The sequence below is a fragment of the Cucurbita pepo genome, chromosome 11, assembly GCF_057944985.1.
Source record: "Cucurbita pepo subsp. pepo isolate OVF chromosome 11, ASM5794498v1, whole genome shotgun sequence".
In the NCBI taxonomy this organism is placed as follows: Eukaryota; Viridiplantae; Streptophyta; class Magnoliopsida; order Cucurbitales; family Cucurbitaceae; genus Cucurbita; species Cucurbita pepo.
Genome location: NC_141808.1, coordinates 797228 through 819003, shown reverse-complemented (window position 1 = coordinate 819003; position 21776 = coordinate 797228). Strand labels below are relative to the sequence as shown.

General features: G+C 37.5%; 4 protein-coding genes across 5 annotated transcripts; 1 reads left to right on the top strand and 3 right to left on the bottom strand.

Annotated features, from left to right (window-relative positions):
• The first annotated feature begins 383 nt into the window (after positions 1–383).
• Positions 384–6231, top strand: LOC111805709 (uncharacterized). 2 transcript variants are annotated; one of them, XM_087128518.1, is made up of 4 exons: positions 384–597; positions 1149–1431; positions 1516–1689; positions 2025–6231. In XM_087128518.1, exons 2-4 carry the CDS (start codon positions 1216–1218, stop codon positions 6159–6161), a joined length of 4527 nt encoding a protein of 1508 aa, XP_086984644.1. In that variant the 5' UTR covers positions 384–597; positions 1149–1215; the 3' UTR covers positions 6162–6231. The 2 variants fall into 2 exon arrangements, with proteins under 2 accessions (XP_086984644.1, XP_086984645.1); XM_087128519.1 differs by lacking the exon at positions 384–597 and adding an exon at positions 672–774.
• A 628-nt stretch (positions 6232–6859) lies between these two features.
• On the bottom strand, positions 6860–9747 carry LOC111805623 (abscisic acid 8'-hydroxylase CYP707A1). The gene is made up of 8 exons (XM_023690760.2): positions 9504–9747; positions 9097–9418; positions 8671–8823; positions 8325–8579; positions 8043–8211; positions 7669–7775; positions 7460–7578; positions 6860–7366 (listed from the first exon to the last, which is right to left on the bottom strand). Exons 1-8 carry the CDS (start codon positions 9698–9700, stop codon positions 7270–7272), a joined length of 1419 nt encoding a protein of 472 aa, XP_023546528.1. The 5' UTR covers positions 9701–9747; the 3' UTR covers positions 6860–7269.
• A 3925-nt stretch (positions 9748–13672) lies between these two features.
• On the bottom strand, positions 13673–18401 carry LOC111805622 (uncharacterized). The gene is made up of 12 exons (XM_023690759.2): positions 17731–18401; positions 17347–17521; positions 17088–17171; positions 16675–16916; positions 16247–16478; positions 15993–16157; positions 15783–15914; positions 15457–15570; positions 14905–14952; positions 14596–14671; positions 14204–14260; positions 13673–14076 (listed from the first exon to the last, which is right to left on the bottom strand). The coding sequence occupies exons 1-12, from the start codon at positions 17916–17918 to the stop codon at positions 14018–14020; spliced, it is 1572 nt and encodes a 523-aa protein (XP_023546527.2). The 5' UTR covers positions 17919–18401; the 3' UTR covers positions 13673–14017.
• Positions 18402–19010: 609 nt separating this feature from the next.
• LOC111805465 (glutamate receptor 2.5) lies at positions 19011–21697 on the bottom strand. The gene is made up of 4 exons (XM_023690572.2): positions 20402–21697; positions 19986–20283; positions 19521–19915; positions 19011–19447 (listed from the first exon to the last, which is right to left on the bottom strand). Exons 1-4 carry the CDS (start codon positions 21641–21643, stop codon positions 19103–19105), a joined length of 2280 nt encoding a protein of 759 aa, XP_023546340.2. The 5' UTR covers positions 21644–21697; the 3' UTR covers positions 19011–19102.
• Between the last annotated feature and the right edge of the window lie 79 nt (positions 21698–21776).

The window sequence follows — 21776 nt, the reverse complement described above, 5'->3', positions numbered from 1 at the left end:
TAATTTTAAGTCTATTCTAAATAAAAAGTATTTTCATGCATCTATTAGTGAGAAACGATTATCAAACCATCGTAAGCGTTAGATTTCAAAAATATAATCAATTATATATGATATTCGAATTTGTTATTAACAGAAGTAGGATAACCATATATAAATGCCCAAATGGAAAGAACGGAAACCTCATGCCTACACGGTTTGGCTCCCTAAATTTGATGAGTAAGTTTGAGTTGGCATAATCTAAACTCAGTTTTAATTATACAAAATTAATTGAACATTTAATTTTGTCAAATTTTATACGATTTTGAATCATTAAAAGTTTAGATTGGTTAATTAATTATATGAGTTTTAAGCTTATTGTAAAAGTAAAATAAATAATGAAGGAAATACAGAGAAGGGGTTGAGGGACTCTAATGGATGATGTCCACGGGAAGAGGAAGAGGTGGGAAACTCCACGCGCCCTCCGCCTCCCATTTTTGTTCTTTCTATTCTTAGCTTCGATTTTTCCACCTCATTTTCATTCTTTCTCAACAAAATAATATCCTTAAATTTCCACTTCTCATTCATCCGGTTTCATTTTCAATTCCATTTTCCTCTCTGGTACGTTTCTCCCTAATTTACCTCTCTTGTTTCGTATTTGCTATTGCTGTAATCGCTTACGAATTCTTCTTGTTTTGAAATTACTATCTTTCGATTATCATTCACATTGTGAAACTGTGAATTTTAGAGCTTTTGTTGGAGATGCATTATGTTCGTTGAAGATTAGTATCCATGGAGGTTGTTTGATCTTCTTTGTTCGATAAGTTGAGTTATGTTTCTGAAATTTTAACATCTTTTTTTTATTTTAATTTCGTCCTGTGTACTATAAATGAATGAACAATTTGGTTTCTTCATTGTGATAAAAGCAGACTGGGAAGAACAATTAATTGAAGATTTTGGCGTTAGAGAAGTTAGAATCTCTATGTAGAAACTAATTGCCAGTTGAGGCGATTATTTCGATTTTGAATCAGAATTTTTATCAACTGCCTTTTTTTATGTGGATTTTCAAGAGTTGGTTGATAATTTTTTCTGATCTCGTTTCTGTTCTTGGTTTGCTTTGGAACTCGTGTTTGTGGGTTGCCTTTCCTACTTTCTTTGAATCGGGGGTGCAGCTGTTAAACGTTCAATAATGGCAATTCAACTCAACGTGTGACTTCAGCGGAGACATAGGATTTAAAAATGACAGGATCTGAAAGTGAATCTCCCACTGTCATTGCTTCCAATACACAGATAGACTGTGAAGGTGGAGGTCCAACAGGTCCTGTTGCCAATGGAGTAATATATTCTGCTCCTGTCGCCAATGGAGTAATATATTCTGAAAGTCCTAAATTCTTTCCTACCAAAGATCCACCTTGTGTAATTTCTGAAGTTGTCCATGATCACGACAAAATCACTGTACATTCTGTCTTCTCTTCTAACGTTTGATTTTCAGACCATGATGTTGAAAAGGTTCTTGTTGATGAGTCTGTTCTGCTGCAGGAAAAGGGTAATCACGATGCAATGGATGTTCATTCTCCCAATGATCTCAAGCAAGGTGGTTTAAATAGAGGTTTCATTGAAACCAAGGCACCTATTGAATCTGTAAAAGCAGCTGTCTCTAAATTTGGAGGGATTGTTGATTGGAAATCACGTCGACTCCATTCTATGGTGGAGGTATTTGTGTTTTTGGCTTTCTTGTCCTTTGTTTTCTTTTTGTGCATAGAGTGAGATTGGCACCATTATATGGACATTGTGGATCTGTATTTTTGTTGGGAGAGATGAAGAAACATGACTGAATATGTTCTTAAGTATCTCGTCACGTTTCACTGCTAAGTTGCCACAGAAATTCAGAGAATTGTTCAATGTGTATGAAGAAAGATGATTGAATTTGTTCTTATTGGTTGTGGACTGATTAGCACATTGCATATAATTTAGGCTTGTTCCTTAACATTAGGATCTTTCAATATTTCTAAGGCGATTGAAATGTCTTCTGTTTCCTGCTTCTACAGAGAAGTAAGACAGTGGAGGAAAGACTTGAGGATGTGCATGAGGAGCTTCGTAGGTGTACGAGAGCGTCAGAGGAAGCTGCGGAGGCAGAATTCCAAGTGTTGAAGGAGCTCGAAAGCACTAAACAACACATAGAAGAATTAAGGCTTGCACTGGAGATTGCTCAGACAGAAGAGCAACAGGCAAAACAAGATTTAGAACTCGCCAAGCTTAGATTGGAGGAGATGGAGAAAAGAATCACGGAGGAGATGGAGAAAACAATCACCGAGGAGAATAATGAAGCTCTGGCCAAGGCACAGCTTGAGATGGCCATGGCCGGGCATGCTGCTGCAGTTTCAGAACTGAAAGCCATTAGAGAAGAATTGGAAGTACTACGTAACGAATTTACTTCTTTAGTGACCGAGAGAGATTCCGCTGTGAAAAACGCTGATGATGCTCTTGCTGAGTCTAAGGAAGGTGAGAAGGCACTAGGGGAGCTGACTATGGAACTGGTAGCTTTAAAGAAAGCGTTAGAGTCTGCACAAGCTGCCCATTTAGAAACAGAAGAACAAAGGATGGATGCAGCCTTGGTCAAAGAGCAAGATTGCTTCAAATGGAAGAAGGAGCTCGTTGACGCAGAAGAGGAGTTTTGTAGACTAAATATGCAAATTCTGTCAATTGAAGATCTTAAATTTAAAGTCGATACTGCCTCAACTTTATTATCGGATTTGAAAGCCGAAATGTTGGCCTATATGAACTCGGTATTAATGGAGGAGACAAGTGATGTACAGCACTTGAAAGGTGAAATTTCCGAAACTGAGAAGAAAATAAGTACTACACGATCAGCGATTAATTCAACAAAGATGGAACTGGAAGAAGTAAAGCTCAACATAGAGAAAGCAATGGCTGAGGTAGAATGCTTGAAGATGGCTGCGGCTTCACTAAAATCAGAGCTAGAAGTGGAGGAATCTATTATGGCCACCACTAAGAAGAGAGAAGCCAGGCATTGTGAGGTAGCTGCATCATTTGAAGCTGAATTGGATAACATGTCCGAAATAGTTGTTGTTCAGGGAAACGTAAGAGAAGCTCAAGGAAGTAGTGGAAACCTGACCAATCAATTGAAGCAAGCAGCAGAGGAGGCTGATCAGGCCAAGTCACTTGCTCAGATGGCTCGTGAAGAGCTGCAAATGGCAAAGATAGAAGCAGAGCAAGCAAAGGCAGAATCAAGAGCAATGGAAAATAGATTACTTGCAGCTCAGAATGAGATCGAGGCTTCCAATGCTTCAAAAATGTTAGCATTATCAGCAATCAAAGCACTAAAAGAGAGTGAGGCCTCTGAAACTGCCAGAGAAGATTCGCCAACCATAGTAACTATTTCACAAGAGGAATACAATGAACTCAGCGAACGTGCCTGCGAGGCCGAGGAGCAAGCCAGAATCAAGGTGACAGAAGCAATTTCACAAATTGAGGTCGCTAAGGAATCCGAGGCAAAAAGTCAACAAATGCTGGAAGAAGTTACTCGCGAACTAGTTGCCAGACAGGAAGCGCTGAAAGCTGCAACGGAAAGGGAGACTGAGGCCGAGGAAGGAAAGTTAGCAGTAGAACAAGAGCTGAGAGTACGGAGGGCAGAACAAGAGCTGAGAATACGGAGGGCAGAACAAGAGCAACAAAGGGAGGACGATAAAACTGGCCATGAAGTAGCAGTCCCTACAACAAGCCCAAGAATAAGCATTGAAGTAGAACAATCAACAACTGGTGACCAAGCAGACGATTCTCCTTCTCCCCAAGAGGATCAACAAGTGGTGACCGACCAAACAACTGGTGACCAAGCCGCAGACCATTCTCCTGCTCCCCAACAACAACTGGTGACCAATCAAACAACTGGTAATCAAGCAGCAGACGATTCTCCTGCTTCCCGAGAAAACCAACATCTGGTGGGTGACCAAGCAGCAGACGATTCTCCTGCTCCCCGAGAAAACCAACATCTGGTGGGTGACCAAGCAGCAGACGATTCTCCTGCTCCCCAAGAAAACCAACATCTGGTGGGTGACCAAGCTGCAGACGATTCTCCTGCTCCCCAAGAAAACCAACATCTGGTGGGTGACCAAGCTGCAGACGATTCTCCTGCTCTCAAAGAAAACCAACATCTGGTGGGTGACCAAGCTGCAGACGATTCTCCTGCTCCCCAAGAAAACCAACATCTGGTGGGTGACCAAGCTGTAGACGATTCTCCTGCTCCCCAAGAAAACCAACATCTGGTGGGTGACCAAGCTGTAGACGATTCTCCTGCTCCCCAAGAAAACCAACATCTGGTGGGTGACCAAGCTGCAGGCGATTCTCCTGCTACCCAAGAAAACCAACATCTGGTGGGTGACCAAGCTGCAAACGATTTTCATGCTCTCCAACAACAATTGGTGACCAACCAAACAACTGTTGACCAAGCAGCAGATGATTCTCCTGCTCCCCAAGAGGACCAACAACTGGTGACCAGCCAAACAACCGGTAACCAAGCCACAGACGATTCTTCTGCTCCCCAAGAGAACCAACAACTGGTGATCAGCCAAACAACCGGTAACCAAGCCACAGACGATTCTCCTTCTCCCCAAGAGAACCAACCAACTGGTAACCAAGCCGCAGATGATTATCCTGCTCCCCAAGAGAACCAACAACTGGTGACCAGCCAAACAACTGGTAACCAAGCTGCAGACGATTCTCCTACTCCCTCAGAGGACCAACAACTAGTGACCAGCCAAACAACTGGTAACCAAGCTGCAGACGATTCTCCTGCTCACCAAGAGGACCAACGACTTGTGACCAGCCAAACAACTGGTAACCAAGCTGCAGACGATTCTCCTACTCCCCCAGAGGACCAACAACTAGTGACCAGCCAAACAACTGGTAACCAAGCTGCAGACGATTCTCCTGCTCACCAAGAGGACCAACGACTTGTGACCAGCCAAACAACTGGTAACCAAGCTGCAGACGATTCTCCTGCTCCGCAAGAGGACCAACAACTAGTGACCAACCAAACAACTGGTAACCAAGCTGCAGACGATTCTCCTGCTCCCCGAGAGGACCAACAACTAGTGACCAGCCAAACAACTGGTAACCAAGCTGCAGACAATTCTCCTGCTCACCAAGAGGACCAACGACTTGTGACCAGCCAAACAACTGGTAACCAAGCTGCAGACGATTCTCCTGCTCCCAAAGAGAACCAAACAACTGGTAACCAAGCTGCAGACGATTCTCCTGCTCCCCAAGAGGACCAACAACTAGTGACCAGCCAAACAACTGGTAACCAAGCTGCAGACGATTCTCCTGCTCCCCAAGAAGACCAACAACTGGTGACCAGCCAAACAACTGGTAACCAAGCTGCAAACGATTCTCCTGCTCCCAAAGAGAACCAAACAACTGGTAACCAAGCCGCAGACGATTCTCCTGCTCCCCAAGAGAACCAAACAGCTGGTAACCAAGCCGCAGACAATTCTCCTGCTCCCCAAGAGAACCAACAACAGGTGACCAGCCAAACAACTGGTAACCAGGCCGCAGATGATTCTCCCGCTCCCCAAGAGAACCAAACAGTTGGTAACCAAGCCGCAAACAATTCTCCTGCTCCCCAAGAGAACCAACAACTGGTGACCAGCCAAACAACTGGTAACCAAGCCGCAGATGATTCTCCTGCTCCCCAAGAGAACGAAACGATTGGTAATCAAGCTGCAGACAATTCTCCTGCTCCCCAAGAGAACCAACAATTGGTGACCAACCAAACAACTGGTAACCAAGCCACAGACAATTCTCCTGCTCCCCAAGAGAACCAACAACTGGTGACCAGCCAGACGACAACCGGTAACCAAGCCGCAGTTGATTCTCCTGCTCCCCAAAAGAACCAACAACTGGTGACCAACCGAACCACTGGTAACCAAGCCTCAGACAATTCTCATCCTCCCCAAAAGCCAAGGGGAAAGGAAAAGCCAAGTGGAAAGGAGGAAAAGCCAAGTGGAAAGGAAAAGCCAAGCGGAAAGGAACAGACGCATAAAGGCTTGGGTAGAAATGAATCATTGTCAGAAACCAAGGATGGAAAGAAAAAGAAGAAGTCATTCTTCCCCAAAATGCTAACATTGTTAGGCAAACAGAAGTCAAGTCGAAATAAAACTACGTAACATGTTAGTCTCATGACAACACTCTCTCTTTTTAATACATAAATACCATTTAAATCATTTTATTGAACAAGCTTAGCTCCCTCTGTCTTGATAATGTCTTGCCATCTCAACTCTTTCAACTATATTTGGATTGATCTTCCCTGGAAGGTGAATGCTTATTTCTGTTACGGAAGACTTTGGAACATAAATTCAAAATCAAAACACATCTACTAGGAGAGGTTTCCACACCCTTATGCTTCATTTCCCTCTTCAACCGATATAGAACCTCACTATCCTACATCAATGCTAAAAGTGTGTTTGTTTGATGAAGTTGAGACCTACCCTATTTTCATTCTAGATCACCACCACAATATTTTCAATATTTACACAAACGTCGTATTTGCTCGTTATTTCTGTCATATTTGTAATCTTTCATTCTATTGATTTGTTTTCAACCCCTTTATTTATCCAAATAATTATTTTTAATGAATTATCTTAGATTACATTTTATCTTTAATTTTGGTTTCCGTTTAATATTAATCATTTATTTTTTGGATTTCTCTCACACCTATCTTTAGTTCTCATTGTTTTATCTCTATTGATGATCGTTTCTAAAGACATAAAAAAGTTTTTTCTTCTCTAGACTAACTAAAGACCATCCAATTAACACTTGAAAAGCTAAAGCAAAATATTAGAGCGATAAAACAATAAAGGTTTGATGGCAACAGAATTGATAAATTTATTATATGAACTAAAAATTCTCCTTTAGGAGAAACTATGCTCTCATAATACATTTGTTGAAGAGCCTTGTAGAAATTACATGGTATTGCAAACTAAGTGAAGGACTTTTCCTTTTCTTTTTTTTTTTTTTTCTTTTTTTTTTTTTTTTTTTTCATTAGTGATTTTATATATATATGTATATATATATATCACCAAAGCCACCATATTTAATTGGGGGTGGATGGATCTCTAGCTTGACACTCACCAAATAGGCCAACTCAAATTACACAAGGACAAAAGAGAGAAAAATAAAGGGGAAAAAAAAAAAAAACCCTTTTGGGCTTACTCAAATGCGGCCCATTTTCACTAAGAGGACCCGCTTTGGGCTATAGTGAAATGAGGCCCAATTTCAGTTTGATAATCTCCAGAGTCTGATAGGAAGCCCATCCCTAGGAACTGGAAATGGGCCATGCTCAATCCCATCTTTCTGTCCTGCTAATTCCCACCTGCAACCAAACATATTTTTCAATCAATTAAAATATTTATAATATATATTTTCATGATTTAGAAGGATAAAAAGGAGAGAACAAAATAAGGACCTGAATTTGGTGACTAAATGGTGGATCATGATCAAGATTTCAAGCTTGGCAAGGTCATTACCAGGGCAGGCATGGACCCCACTGCCAAATGGAATGAATGTATTGGGCCTTGGAGCAACCTGATAGAATCAGATCCCTCTTTTTAGTTACAAAATATTGAAAAATTAAAAATTAAAAAATATATATATATTGGGGTAATTGAAATATACCTCAAATCTTGAAGGATCAAATTTGTGAGGGTGTAGAAAGTAGTCAGGATTGTGATGAATATTCCTGAACAAAGGCATTACTTTCCAACCCTTTGGAATTAAATATCCTGCCAAATAACCAAACAAAAATAATTGAGGAATCATCGAACCTATCTACACCTCACCCCTAATGTTACTATTCACGACTATCTACAATAGTATGATATTGTCTATTTTGAACACAAGTTCTCGTGACTTTACATCTAATTTCTCCAAGAGTCCTAGTAACAATGGATATGTATTCTTTATTTATAAATTCATGATCATCGGCTTATCTAGTCAATGCAAAAATCTGTTCCAATAATTATGAACATGTAAAAGGGAGGACATGTTACCATTGTATTCAACGTCGGTCACAGCTTCTCTAAATGAGAAAGATATAACGGTCGCCATTCTCAAGCTCTCCAACACGACCTTGTTGGTAAATGGCATGTTTCGTGTGTCTGCCCAGCTCATTGCTCGGCTCCCCTCATTAATGGCTTCTTGAATTGCCCTTTGTTCCACCTACAACCACCTCAACATATTCATAAATACATATAAGTCCTACTATATTGGAATTAGAAGAGGACTGAAAATACACCACGTTTGAAAGTGTAGTGAGCAGTAATTAGGGTTACCTTGACTGCTTCTAGAATTTTGTCATTATCGTGGAGATATTTAACAACCCAAGTGAGAACACTGGCGGTGGTGTCCTGAGCCGCAAACAGGACTCCGATGATGTTGTCGGCGATCTGGTCGTCGCTTAAGCTTTCTCCTTTTTCATCTCTCCATTTTAGGAGACACGCCAACAGATTCTTCTCCTCTAATTCCTTTCTCTGCTCCCTTTTCTCTGAGATTATACAGTTTATGATCTCTCCCAGTCTGTTTCTTGCCTTTGAAAAAGAAGAACAGAGAGATAGAGATTCTTAGAAAACAAAAATGAGAATCTGAATATCTTTGTGCGTGTGCTTTTTATTGACTTACTTTAAGTGCTTTTTTGTATATGCTTCCGGGAAAGTTGGTGGGGAAAGAATTGTAGCCTTTGTTCACTATGGAATAGTTCTTCAATAGTTCGTCTCTGTAATTGGCGTTCTCCAAATGCCCGAAAATTACCAGAATTCCGACTTCAAAAGAGAACTTTGGAGAGTGAACAAAAAAAGAGACAGCAACAAGAACAAAGGCTATGAAAGTCAGCGAGAGACAAGAAAAAAAAAAAAAAAAAAAAAAAAAAACTGAAATTAAACAATTGATAAGGAATAATTGGTCCCCATTTGATTGAATTAAGAACACAAAACTTATAGAAAGCTCTGTTTTTGTCTGTGTATACAGAGCATCTCTACCCCAAGTGTAAATTAGATTTTTTTAATATTATTAAAAGAAAAATAACACATATTGAAGAGATTCATTTACCTTCTTCATTTGATGGAGAGTATTGATGAGATGGCCATTGAGCCACGAGGGCAATGTAGAGATAGCGAGGGCGTGGATGTGAGGGACCAAGGTCCGAACAGGGTCCGGTGAGAGGGAGCTTTGGATTAGCTTACGAAGGCGCAAATGGGTTTCACTTTGGTGGAAAAACAGAGCCGATGGTCCGATGAGTCGCTCTTTGCTTTGTGGGTATGTGGGTTTGAAGAGATGAGCCTGTGTGACGAGCACGAAGCGAGCTGCCTCGGGAGTGGTCAACATCACACAGGGACACCCATGAATGTGAGTCTTGAATATCTCCCCGTACCTGTATTAAATTTTGAATTAAAATTCAATAAAGAAGACCAACAAACTGAGTATTAGTAGCAGTAGTACTGAAATTGGCGTGGAACCTTTTCTGTTTTCTAAAGAAAAAGGTAAGATCTTGCGAGTAGAAATGAAAGGTCTCGCCAATTAGAGGCCAGCCCATTGATCCAGGAGGGAGTTTCTTGTTTGGAATCCTGTTGTTCTTATGAATTTTCCAGAAAAAGCAAAGAAGAAGAGGAAACAAGATGGAAATGAGTACAAAAGTTGCAGCCATTTGAAGCATTTGAAGCAGTTGAAGAATATGAAGAAGAAGAAAGAGTATGGCAAGAGGGAGTGGGAGGAAGAAGGGGTTTATATAGGAGAGGAAACGAGAGAGGACAAGCAACAAATGTCGTCCAAAGATTTGGTGACAACTATGCATGCCTACGCACTATAGAGTCACCCAAGATTAATGCATATTTAATTTCTTTTTTCTTTTTTCCTAAATTTAATTTCTTTTAAAAAAAATGTTATATTTAACGAAATATATCCATACATTAGGGGAATAATCGATAATTTAAGACTTTAATTGGCTGGATTAATATAATTTAACTAATATGTCACAAATTTACACATGGGGTCCATCAGATTATATCTCAAACATAAAGGAATCGAGTCAACTTTCTCCGCTGTGAATGTTGGAGTCTGTGGCCAACTTGTCATGGCTTTGATTCAACCAATGCTTCTAAGCCACGTGTTCTTTGGATAACTAATTCCTTTTCAATAGGTTGAAGGAATATCCAATAGTCCATGTGTCTTCTTTCTTTGTTTTTTTTTTTTTTTTTTTTCTCTTCCTTCCATTTAAAAGCTTGAATTCATACAATTATAATTCTTATTAACATATTCAATTGTTCATGAATTCAAATCTTAGAAGGTGTATGATCTAAATGTGATTATAAATTATGAAATAAAGTAGAGGAAAGGTTTCTTATAGTTCATATGAACGAGAAGCAATTTTTAGGGTAGTTATGGCAGGTCATCAATAAGACGGCACCGTCCTCTTTTATTGTAAATCTGTTTTAATGACTTTTAGCATGATCTCACGTTGGTTTCTAATTTCATTGTTATTGTTTATTAATATTTACTATATATTATGTATAAAACAATACAAATTTAATATATTTTTTATAATATAAAAAAGTCGTATATTTAGTTTGAATGCGGTTGGAAAAAAGTATGAGGAAGAATTTGTTATATTCATGGTAGAAAAAATAAAAAAGGAAAAATGAGGGCAGTTTGGAGTTTGAGGCGTAGAGGAGACCTCGGGGTTGGTGGAAGTGGCATCCAGCTCACCAAAGTGGGGCCCATGATGTATCAAAATAGATCAATCCGCTGTAAGAAATTGATTCTCATGGGGACCACTGGTCGGATTTTTAAGACACGTGGAACTCGTTGGAACCAGGAGATCACTGACCTCCCTCCACCCTATTATTAAATACACTGGATTCATTGAATAAATATCTTTTTAGTTTCTATGTGTACTTTTAATGAACTTTACAAAATAGTTTTAACGGTTAATTTATTGTAAAAAATTATTGCATTTTGGAAACATTTTTTATTGCTCGAAAATTAAATTTAATTTCGACAATAACGATAAAGAAAACATTACAAACCATTAATGTAATTAGCTAAATAACAACAAACAAAACATCTTATTATCAAAAAAAATTGTGTCAATTTATAGTTTCGAAAAAATTGAGGTTAAATAAGGACCCAAATAATTTAACTATAAAATATAATAAATAAAAAACCTAAATAAATGTAATGCATCATTAATGGAATATTAGTTTATTTAGTTTTGAAAGAGGGAGATTATTTATTTATTTATTTGCAGAAAATATTGTGTAAAGAAGTGATAATAATTTGCTTATAATTTTGTCTCTACCATGATTTGTTTTTCTTTTAGAATAAAGATCCACTTTTGGAATTGTAAAAACTAGGGTTTGAAAGGAAGAAGACGAAAATAAATACATACATTGACTGTTCCTAGTTTGATTTTTAGTAGTGTCACATGTTTAGTGGTTCCTATTTTAAGAATCTGACAAATATATATATATATATATATATATATATATATATATATCTATATATTATAGATATATAGATATATAGATATCCAGGAGATCACATATATTATTTATGTATTAGTTTATTAGTTTGAAATTTTATTTGATAACTCCTATTTAAGGTTTGATTTTTTCCCTAATTCTTTTCACATTATGTTTTGATAGACAAGACATATATGAAGGTAAGGACAATGTTAAATAGATGGGTTGGAAGAAGGACATGGGAAATAGGAATTTGAAGTAGAGGACATGGCTATGTCACTGTACACTTAAAAAAAATGCTTTTTTTTTTTTTTTTTTTTTTTTTTTTTTTTTTTTTTGTCTAAGTTCATGTTGGCACGAATTTCAAGGACTAAAAGTATCATGAATTATTAGTCATAAAATTGGGTTATTTTTTTTAAACCATAATTTTATATAATAAGAGACTTCTTATTTATTTGAAAATTTTATTGAAAATAATTTAAAAAAAAAATCCATTATTGATTTGGAATGTTGAAGCAAAGGTACCATTTTTGGAATTTAATGTTGAAGAGGAGAAAAGAGAGAATTTAGTTTTCATAATCTTTAGAAACGAATAAAAAGGAAAAAGGGAAAAGGGTAAGTGATGGACGGGATGGGCCGCCGAAGGGATAACAATGAATGGATCAATGGCCCAAAACAATTTTTTTTTTCTTTTTAATTTATTAATTTTTGAGTTTGGAAGAAACGACAAAGGATATTGTAAAGTGGGAGTAAAGCATAAAGGCAAATCCTCTTCAGTTTTCATATTGCGTTGCGTCAAACTTACAACTCCGGGATCTTCCAAACGGCATTTTTTTTTTAATTTTAATTTATAAAATTTGAGAATTTAGATGTTATTTCAAACAAATTAGACGTGTAATACGAAATAGGAGTTTAATTTGTATTAATTAATACTATGGATATCGATATTCTCTAAGACTTTATTTCCAAAGTAAATTCGATATTCTCTTCTTTTTTTTTTTGTGAAAAGAATATATTCTTTTTTGTCAAAAAAGGGCATGATCCTAAATTTCTTTGTTCTTTTGAGTCAAAAGAACTCAACCCCTCTCCTTAAAAGAGCACAAGAATCTCCTTTATTCCTCATGGCCACCCATTGACCAATTATTCAATTTTTGTAATTACACAAAATGGTCTTCATTAATGAGACCTAGAGGAATAAATTAGAAAAATAACCCTAAATTAATGTCACAAATTTCACTTTAAAGATTAAATTTTGATTGAATTTCAACTATATATTAATAGCGTTCAAATGGTTAGATAATATAGTCGATGATAACATTTATTCTAGTTACTTTATTAAAACTGGATAAAAAAGGTTTTTTTAAAGTTATTATTTTATTGTTAAACATTACATATAGAAATACTTATATAATCAATAATTATATCCATGCATAAATATATGAAGGGATCATTTTCACTATTATTAATGATAAAAAAAAAAATCCAAAACTTGGAAGTTTTTTTGTATTTTTCTTGAAGCTTGCTTTTAGATATTTACTTGGAAATGAAGGTCTACAAATTGTCCTGGTTGTACTTTATTTCAAAACGATATATCTGAATAATAAAAAATAAATAAAGAGCAAAAGACAAGCTGGAAGAAAATGGATGACAGAGGGGAAGACATGAAAATGACGGAAATTATAGGGAAAAGGATGACCAATTCGGTTTTCATCACACAAAACTTAAATCATTTTATTTGGTGTACAAAAAAAGTAATAACCTTTTTGACTTAGATTACTAAATTATGATTGCTTTATTGCTTTCTTATCTTTGTTAACTTTTTATATTATCCACATGAAGTAAAAGACAAAACTAACAGTAAAATCATCTCAAAATATTATTTTTTATAATATTTCAATTTCAAATAATTGGTTGAAAATTAGTCAAAATTGACTAATTAAACTATGCTCAAGTCAAAATTATAATATATCATAATACTTGGTTCCTTCAGAAAAAATGTTTTATGTATCCTATATGCACTTTTTAATTGATCATGCAATCGTGGGATTCAAAAGGATTACTGGTCGTCAATACTGGTAAGAATTTCACAAGGTTTTGACAAATTCAAATGCAAATCTAGTGCTACTCCCAGTCCTAAGTGCAAGAAATCTTAAAACAGAGATTTGAAATGATATTAACTTGAACACGCATTAGATCAACTTTAACCGACAAAATTGCATCAATCCACAAAGTGTTTCCAATGTTGAAAGAAAATAATAGGAATCATGATGATGTCAAGAAGAAAATAAAAAATTTGATCCTATTGAACTCAATGATTATTTTGCTTTACAGTTGTAATGAAATATAACAATATCCAAAATGGAAGGAAACTAACTTTCTAACCTTCAATCCTTATCATCTTCATGTACCAAACTGCGGCAAAACTCATCTTGTGTATTTTATATTCAGCAGAATTCACTCGCATAGAATGGGAAGTGATCGGAAGAAGAAGAAGAAGAAGCAAGACTCGTCACTTATTCTACCTGCTTTTGTTCAATTTCTGGTATCACTGTTTCTTGCAAGTCTATTCGACCTGACCCAACATGGAAAGTTGTTATTAAATAACTACATGAAATGGTAGAAATTAGAAAATACATATCAAAGCTCAATCAGTTTGCAGTTTTTTTCATAAGGGAAAGGGGAGGAGAAGAAAGCCATACCCAACAAGGAAACTAGAGATGGGGTTTTTGATGATGTGTTTGAATGCGTATCTGGACCTGTATATTAGAGTTTATGTTAACATGCTGTTGTTTATTATCGTAAAAAACCATTGTCTAACTTCCAAGACATTGTCTAACTTCCAAGACACCGGAGGAGCAGAGTAAATAACGCTTGAGCATAGCTCAACTAACTAAAAATTTGTTTTACATGTATACTAAAAAAAATTCTCCGTTTAAAAGAAAAAGAAAAAAGCACTTGAGGTCAGATTTAGAGTGCAATATTTATATGGATGGATCCTCCAAATGAGCATCATAAATTGTTCAACTAACATGCAAATGAATATGAGAAGAGGAAGTGATTCAAGGAAGTGACATTGTATTGTTCATTGTACCTGTACCCTCAAGTGATTTGACGTTTGACTTCTTGAAAGTAAATCCAATGAAATTCGTATCTTTTGAAGTTAGCATCTGATACAAAAAAGGAAGAGGTTGAAGGAAAGAGCACATAGCATAAACTGAACAATCAAGCAAAAGAACTCGCTGAAACAGGATGTGAAATAACAGACGGAAAATCAATAGGCCCAACAGATCATCATCAATAAGTTCACACAGAAGGTTAAAATTCATGTGTGAAACAGACACAACAGCTTTGCAAGAAAGCATTCTAAACTATCATTCTTGCTGGAAGAATATGTTATTACCTTTCTCCAAGGTCCAACAGTTGGCATTTCTGAGGGAGGGTCTTGAACCTACATTTTGGGGGAGGGGAAGGAAAAGAATTTTAGTACAATAAACTCAGAGCAACAGATTAGAAAGCCTAAAGGTGGCATGGGGAAGAACTTTAAAGTCCACCTCTACACCTCAATGGAGGTTGAAAAAATTATGTAAAGAGGAACACATTCCACAGCATCTGCAAATTATGATAGATGATGACAAATAATCCCATTACAGACTCACACTGAGTACTTGTAAATACAAGTACTACGACAAGCTAGATATGTTATGACTCGGTTATAATTCTTCAACCTTTGGTATGGAGTTACAAGAGAAATTAACAAAACATGAAGTTAGAAGCTCAATAGAAAGTGGAGGGGCCGGATTTAAGTAAACTATTGCAGGAAATGTAGCCTTCAATGGAGTAAATTTAGACGTGGTCGAAAGAAAGAAGTAAAGATATAAATGAATAGAAGCATTAAAGGATTCTAAAGATATCAGAACTATCAATTGGGTGCGAGGTTTATTGTCATGCTCACCTCAGGAAACTTCTCAAAGTTCTGAGTGTCTAGTTCTCCAGTGACAGTTGGTTTATATGCAGGTTCCATTTCATACAGCTTATCCCACTGAATCCCTTTGAACCATGGATGTGCCTGTCAGAACAATTAATTAGATGAAATGAGCTGCTAAAAATGAAAGATGCGACTACAGAATAAGAGTTTTCACTGTATTTTATTTATTTTTTTCCAATTTGGAAAAACTCAATGGACTGTTTCGTTTGTCCTTTGTAATAGAATAAATAAAAGCTATTATTCTCCATACTTGACATAAGTTAAAAGGAAATGTTTTCTTTGAAGAGGCTTACCTTTATTTCTTCTACTCCTCGTGTTCCCAACCTTGTTTCAACATCACAAAGCAAGTGGCTGATCAGGTCCTTGGCTTGCTCAGAGATTTTTGGTTCCTCGGGAAATTTCAGGCAAGTTCGCCAATTTATTATCTGAAAGAAATCCACATGAACGACATTGTACTTCATAAACCAGAAATAAAATAGCGAACAATACCGAACAGATTTTACCTTGCGGAAGGTCATCCTTGGATCATCAGAACAAAAAGGAGGATAACCAGCCAGCATCTCATACATAATGGCCCCTAATGACCACCAATCACACTCCATTCCATACCCTTTCTTAAGCAATACTTCAGGTGCCATATAATCCAGGGTCCCAACAGTTGAAAAAGCCTGCAGACATAAATGACGTGATTACAAATTTAGTAGTCATGTTTGAAAAAAAAGAAGGAAATGTTTAGAGCAGAAGATAAATCCAATACCAACGCACGACGATTACGCTTCCACTGTTGAATTTGTTCTTTCGGCATCATCCATTGGGATCCATTAGAGTCAGTATGATCTTGACCTTCACTTTTGGTCTGCTGGGCAGTTAAGTCTTCGTCATTCAAAAGTATACTTGAGTACTTATCATCCAGAGGCTTGCACAAGCCAAAATCTGAAAGCTTCAGATGACCATTTTTATCTAGGATCAAGTTATCTGGTTTTATATCCCTGTAAGTGAAGTACTGTTCTAGTAAGAGTAAGCTCCAAGATTTACTTGAATATAGCATGTAATTGTCCGAATTCAAGCTAAGAAATCTGACTCTAGGAGAAAACTCTCATGTCAGTGTGAAAAGGATGGCTAAAACTTCCATTATGATCAGAACTACAGAACTACAGACACAGAAGCAAGGTATAAGGGATATACCTATGTATATAATTGTGCTGATGAATTGAATGAATAGCTAAAATGCTCTCTGCTATGTAAAAGCGAGCAACATCCTCGGACAGAATGTCTTCTCTCATTAGCAACGTCATAATGTCACCACCAGGTAAATACTCCATAATAAGGTATAAGAACTCAGAATCTTGAAAAGAATAAAAGAGTTTTACAATGCACCTACTATCAACCTCTGCAAGTAAATTCCTCTCAGATCGAACGTGCTCAACCTGGAACATGCAAAAAGAAAATTACTGCGTTCAATTATGTAATTCTTCTTGTGGACACGCTGACAATATCATTATTGCACTATTAGTAAGTCAACGCAAAGAAATTTCTTGAGCAGAGGTGTATCTTTGACAGAGTACAGTAATAACAAGCACATAACATTCCCAATTCACCTGCCCACGGCTAAGCATCTCTGATTTCTTCAGCTTTTTCATGGCAAAAATTTCCCCAGTTCCTTTTGCACGACATAATCTAACCTGCATATACATTGTAAATAAGATTAGATACCACAGAAATCTTAGGACAGTCTTGTACCAGTTTTAGTAGAATTGAATCTTTAAGTTTAATGAACAACAACTAAGCAATTGTCATATGTGAAATTCAAGCACAACGAAAAGAGTTCAAGTTGCTGCAAATAGCATTTTCAAATACCTCGCCGAATGCACCTTTACCGATGACTGTTAATTGTTCAAAGTCATCGATTCCAACTTTACGTCTTTGCAGTCTCATAAATTCTGTTTCTCTGCGTTCCAAGTTCCTCAGCATCTCTTCTTGTTCTTCTGCCGACATCTGAGCTTCTTGCACTCTTCGTTGAAGCGTTCTCCGTCTGCAAACACAAAAAGATAAATTAAAGATCGTCATACGTAGATTTTAGGCAATAATGTCGGAGTTCCAATACGAAATCGACGACGTTTTTCATAATTTCTTCTCAGAGTCAACACAAGTTCATAAAATTCACCGCAGACCATAAAACTAAACATGGAATTAAAATCAATAAAACGATCACTAAAAGAAATATCCACAGAAATATCATACCTGTCCTTGCGATCTTGAAGACCTTGGAGATAGTTCTTGTAATGATTCTCAATGAACTGCTTAGCAGCGGCGGCTTTCTGCCTGGTCACCGGAGACGAAACAGACACATCGGGGCCCAAATCCAATCCGCTTCGATCCGACTTCATGTTCAGAGCCCCAAGCCTCACAGTCCCATCACCACCGTCCATATTTTTCCGCTCTAAACCAAATCAACTTCAATTCAATCGGCAAGCTCCCATTCACCCAAATTCCACGAATCTATACAAGTAGAAGAATCTTCTTTCTTGCGCACTTCAAGAAGAGAGAGAGAGAGAGAGAGAGATCTGGGGGAAGAAGCAAGACAGAGCGAAGACAGAGAGTAAACGAAAAATGATCTATGAACTGGCACACACATTATATATACACATATATATGGATTGCAAGGCTGTCTTATATATTTATACGATTTGGCTGTGGGGCTCCGAATTGATAATTAAGAATTTTCCTTTTTTCTTAGGGTTTTTTTTTTTTTTTTTTTTTTCTTTGCTTCTGGGGAATTGAGTGGGATCTACGCCATCGTTTTCCTCGCAATTTACTGGAATCTTTCCACCATTTTAATCATTCCCAGCTTTTACACACCAAATTGAAGGCTTCTAAGGAGAGAGGAAGAACTGGGAATAGGAAAAGAAAAAAGGCGCGCCGGTAAAGCCAGATGTGTCGGCGGAGATCAATACAAAGCCAAAATCTCGGACCTACGTGCCGTTATTGCTCGTATGGAATCACGTGCCACGCGCCGTATGAGGTGTTATTCTGCTTTCAGTGGATTGGTTCGTGTGAGTCACGCGACGAGAGTGAAAATGGGGAAGGGGATATTAGATTGAATTTTTTTAACAAGAAATAAAAAATTGAAAATTGGGTCAGCTGTTTTCTTGGGGGGTTTTGATAAATGGACAGGTGGCGTCATGGAATTTGCGTGGTCCCGCGTTTGAGAAACAAAGACGGCATGAATTTTGATTCCTAATCGAAATCTATATTTGGGGATCCACTTCTAATCTTTTCAAACTTATCAGTTATTTTTCACTAAATCAATCCTTTTTCTTCAAATTACATTACTTTTATGGAATTTTCACTTTTCTCCACGTTTTCTACATAATTATCTCATGCCCCCACCTACCAAATTTCTCTCCATCACTTTCTTTTATATCACACGACAAGGTTTTCATAAATTTAAAACGGCAATATGAACAAATTAACTATTTTTTATAAGAGTGTAGAAATTTGTCTCTAGTAAATGCGTTTTTAAATTGTATTGCAGGCTCAATAAACTTAATAAAGATTAGAACAATAATTAAGATTTAATTTCACAGCAGTGGATAACTTTAGAATTGTTAGTTTAGTTTGCAACATACGCCAATTGAATTGCAATGTTTGGTTCACCACCCGCAAGCCCATCTCCATCGTCCAAGGGTTTGACATGTGCATGTCCACGGCGCCGCCAATCCCCAACCCGTTTCACAACAGTACATAGCAGTACTCCAAGAGCAATACTTCCTGAAACGATGAACAAACCTGCGAAAGGCCAAGGCCCCAAACGCGACGTCCCATCAACTTGGCTTAATAAAGAACAATTGAAGGTAGACAGCAACATTGTATCTAATTGCGGCATTTTTCTTCTCTCAATTAGTTCAATGATCGATGTCGACACGTCCACAGCTAAAGTTGAACCTTTTGGAAAAGCCTGCACCATAAAAACTCTTCCTTCATTAAAAATCATTACTAAAACATCGAAAGAGATTATTAATTAAACTTACAAAACCGATGCCACCCAGATCGAAAGTAGCTGCTGTGGTGTAGCCTTTGCAGTACTTAGCAAGAAAGACCTTGGCATGAGGAGTTATGAAGAAAGCTGCTTGAATTTCTCCATTGTCAAAGGCCTTTGGATAATCATCAATGGAAGAGAGGGTCTTAATATTATCAGGAGAAATCTGCAAGACGTTGTTTAGATATCGCATGATGAAAGAATGAAAGTTGCACCCCACAGTTGCGTTTGTTTGCCTCAGTGTTTCAATATCTACAACCGAGGGAGCAAATCTCGACACTGTCATCATGGAGGTAAGGCTTGCAGTGAAACTTGAGGTTACCACAAGAATTACAAACAGCCATGGCGCTAACACCAGCCGGGCTAAACCACCGCCCACCTCTTCCCCTGCAACAATTTTTGGTTGTTTTAGACAGGAAAAAAGTACTCAAAAACAATTTTTGGTTGTTGATCTTACTATGTGCGTTAAAAACGACAGATATTGCAAACCAGAGCATGTCGCCGAATCCTGATTTCAACCTTTCACTTTCTGGCCTAACAAACCAGACAACAGAGATTATAAACATATGGGACAGTGGCAATATTATCCACATTGTGGTAGTAAATGTTTTCATGAATACCCATATTTCTTTCCAATTCCTTTTCTCTTCTTTCACTATCATAAGAAGCCCAGACACCATATATGACTCTGTGAAGTCCACATATTGAAATCGGTCTGCAAATATTCCGATATCTCCCACTGCAGCATCCAAACCCTGACACAAAAAACAGAGCATTTTCATATATATAGATCAATCTTTTCGATTATACACCAAGAATTACTGAAAAACTAAAGTGTATAGAAGAAATGTTTTGTTTTCCCCCTTTATTTACCTTTGCGTGGACTTGCTTTACCAATTCATCATAGGAGCCATTGAAGGGAACCAAGTGGTAATGCAATGGATAAGGGAGGTTTTTTACGACAGCTTCAAACACAGAAATGGAATATCCAGAGATGTAAACCCCATTGATATGATCGTATGATACTTTCACAAATTCGTGAAAAGTATTGTTGGCTGGAACTCCAATTTTTAAGATTCTGGGTACTTCAGAATTAGAGTCAAGATTCATCCGTCGTTTCAATCCTGTTTGTTCATTCCCTTCCCAGAAAACGAATCTTGGAAATTCCAAAACCCCATTTCTAATTTCTTCATCTTCCATCAAGTTGTTGAAAAATCCCACCTTTTGTCTCCAGAATCCCATTTCTTTGTAGCTCTTACCCACCACGTAAATGATTTCAAAAGTGGGTGGTTGCTTCAACGTACCATTCTCGAATCCTATGCTACCACTAAGGCCTTCAAATTCAGTGGCTAGAATTTGCTTCAACAGTTGTTTGTTGCTGAAATTTCCTTGCAATTTATTCATGGCTGCGGCCACGGCCCATGATGCATCGTAAGCTCGAAGGGCAAAGATGCTCGGCTCCGCACTTTTCTCCTCCTCTTCCTCTTCTTCATCATGATGCTGATATTCTAAACGATACATTCTACGGAATTTGCTTCTGAATTTCTTGAATGAATCTTTGGTATGGTCAACATAAGTTCGAAACCCGATGACACCCTGCATGTTATAGAAATTAGAGGAATCCAAAGAATCCATAAGACTGGACATCTCATCTCCAACAATCCAAACGAATCCATTATCCATCATGTTCATCCTTTTTGCTCTGTGAAAGAGGAGATTGGCCAACTCTATTGAAAATTGCACCACAATGAACACCCTGTTCCTGTCACGACCCGTGAGACTTTTGAGCTTCTCCTCAATCATGGCTTCTGTATGCGAGGAAGAGAAGGCAGAGATCTGCTCAATCTCTGCATTGAAAACTCTAAGTTCGTTGGAGAGGAGAGTCAAGGCCTCCATGTTGATCGACATGTCGTTTCTGTTCTCATAGATTACGGTAACTTTATGCCACTGAAAATGTCCGACGATGGCGGCTGCGCACTGCATGTGGAAGGTGATGTGGTGAGCCATTTGAATGAAGGAAGGCGGCGGCAACAGAGGAGGAACAGATGCAGCAACTGGGAGCGATATGGTAGCAATATCGACGCTGGTTTTGTTAATCTCGAAGATAAATTGCATTTCTTGGAAAGTAAATGCTCCAAGAATGGCACTCACTTCTTTGCTGCTAATCAGATCCAAAGCTGAAATAAATTATAATACTAATTAGAGAATCATTAGTATGACCAAATCATTGATATTCATATATGAATCC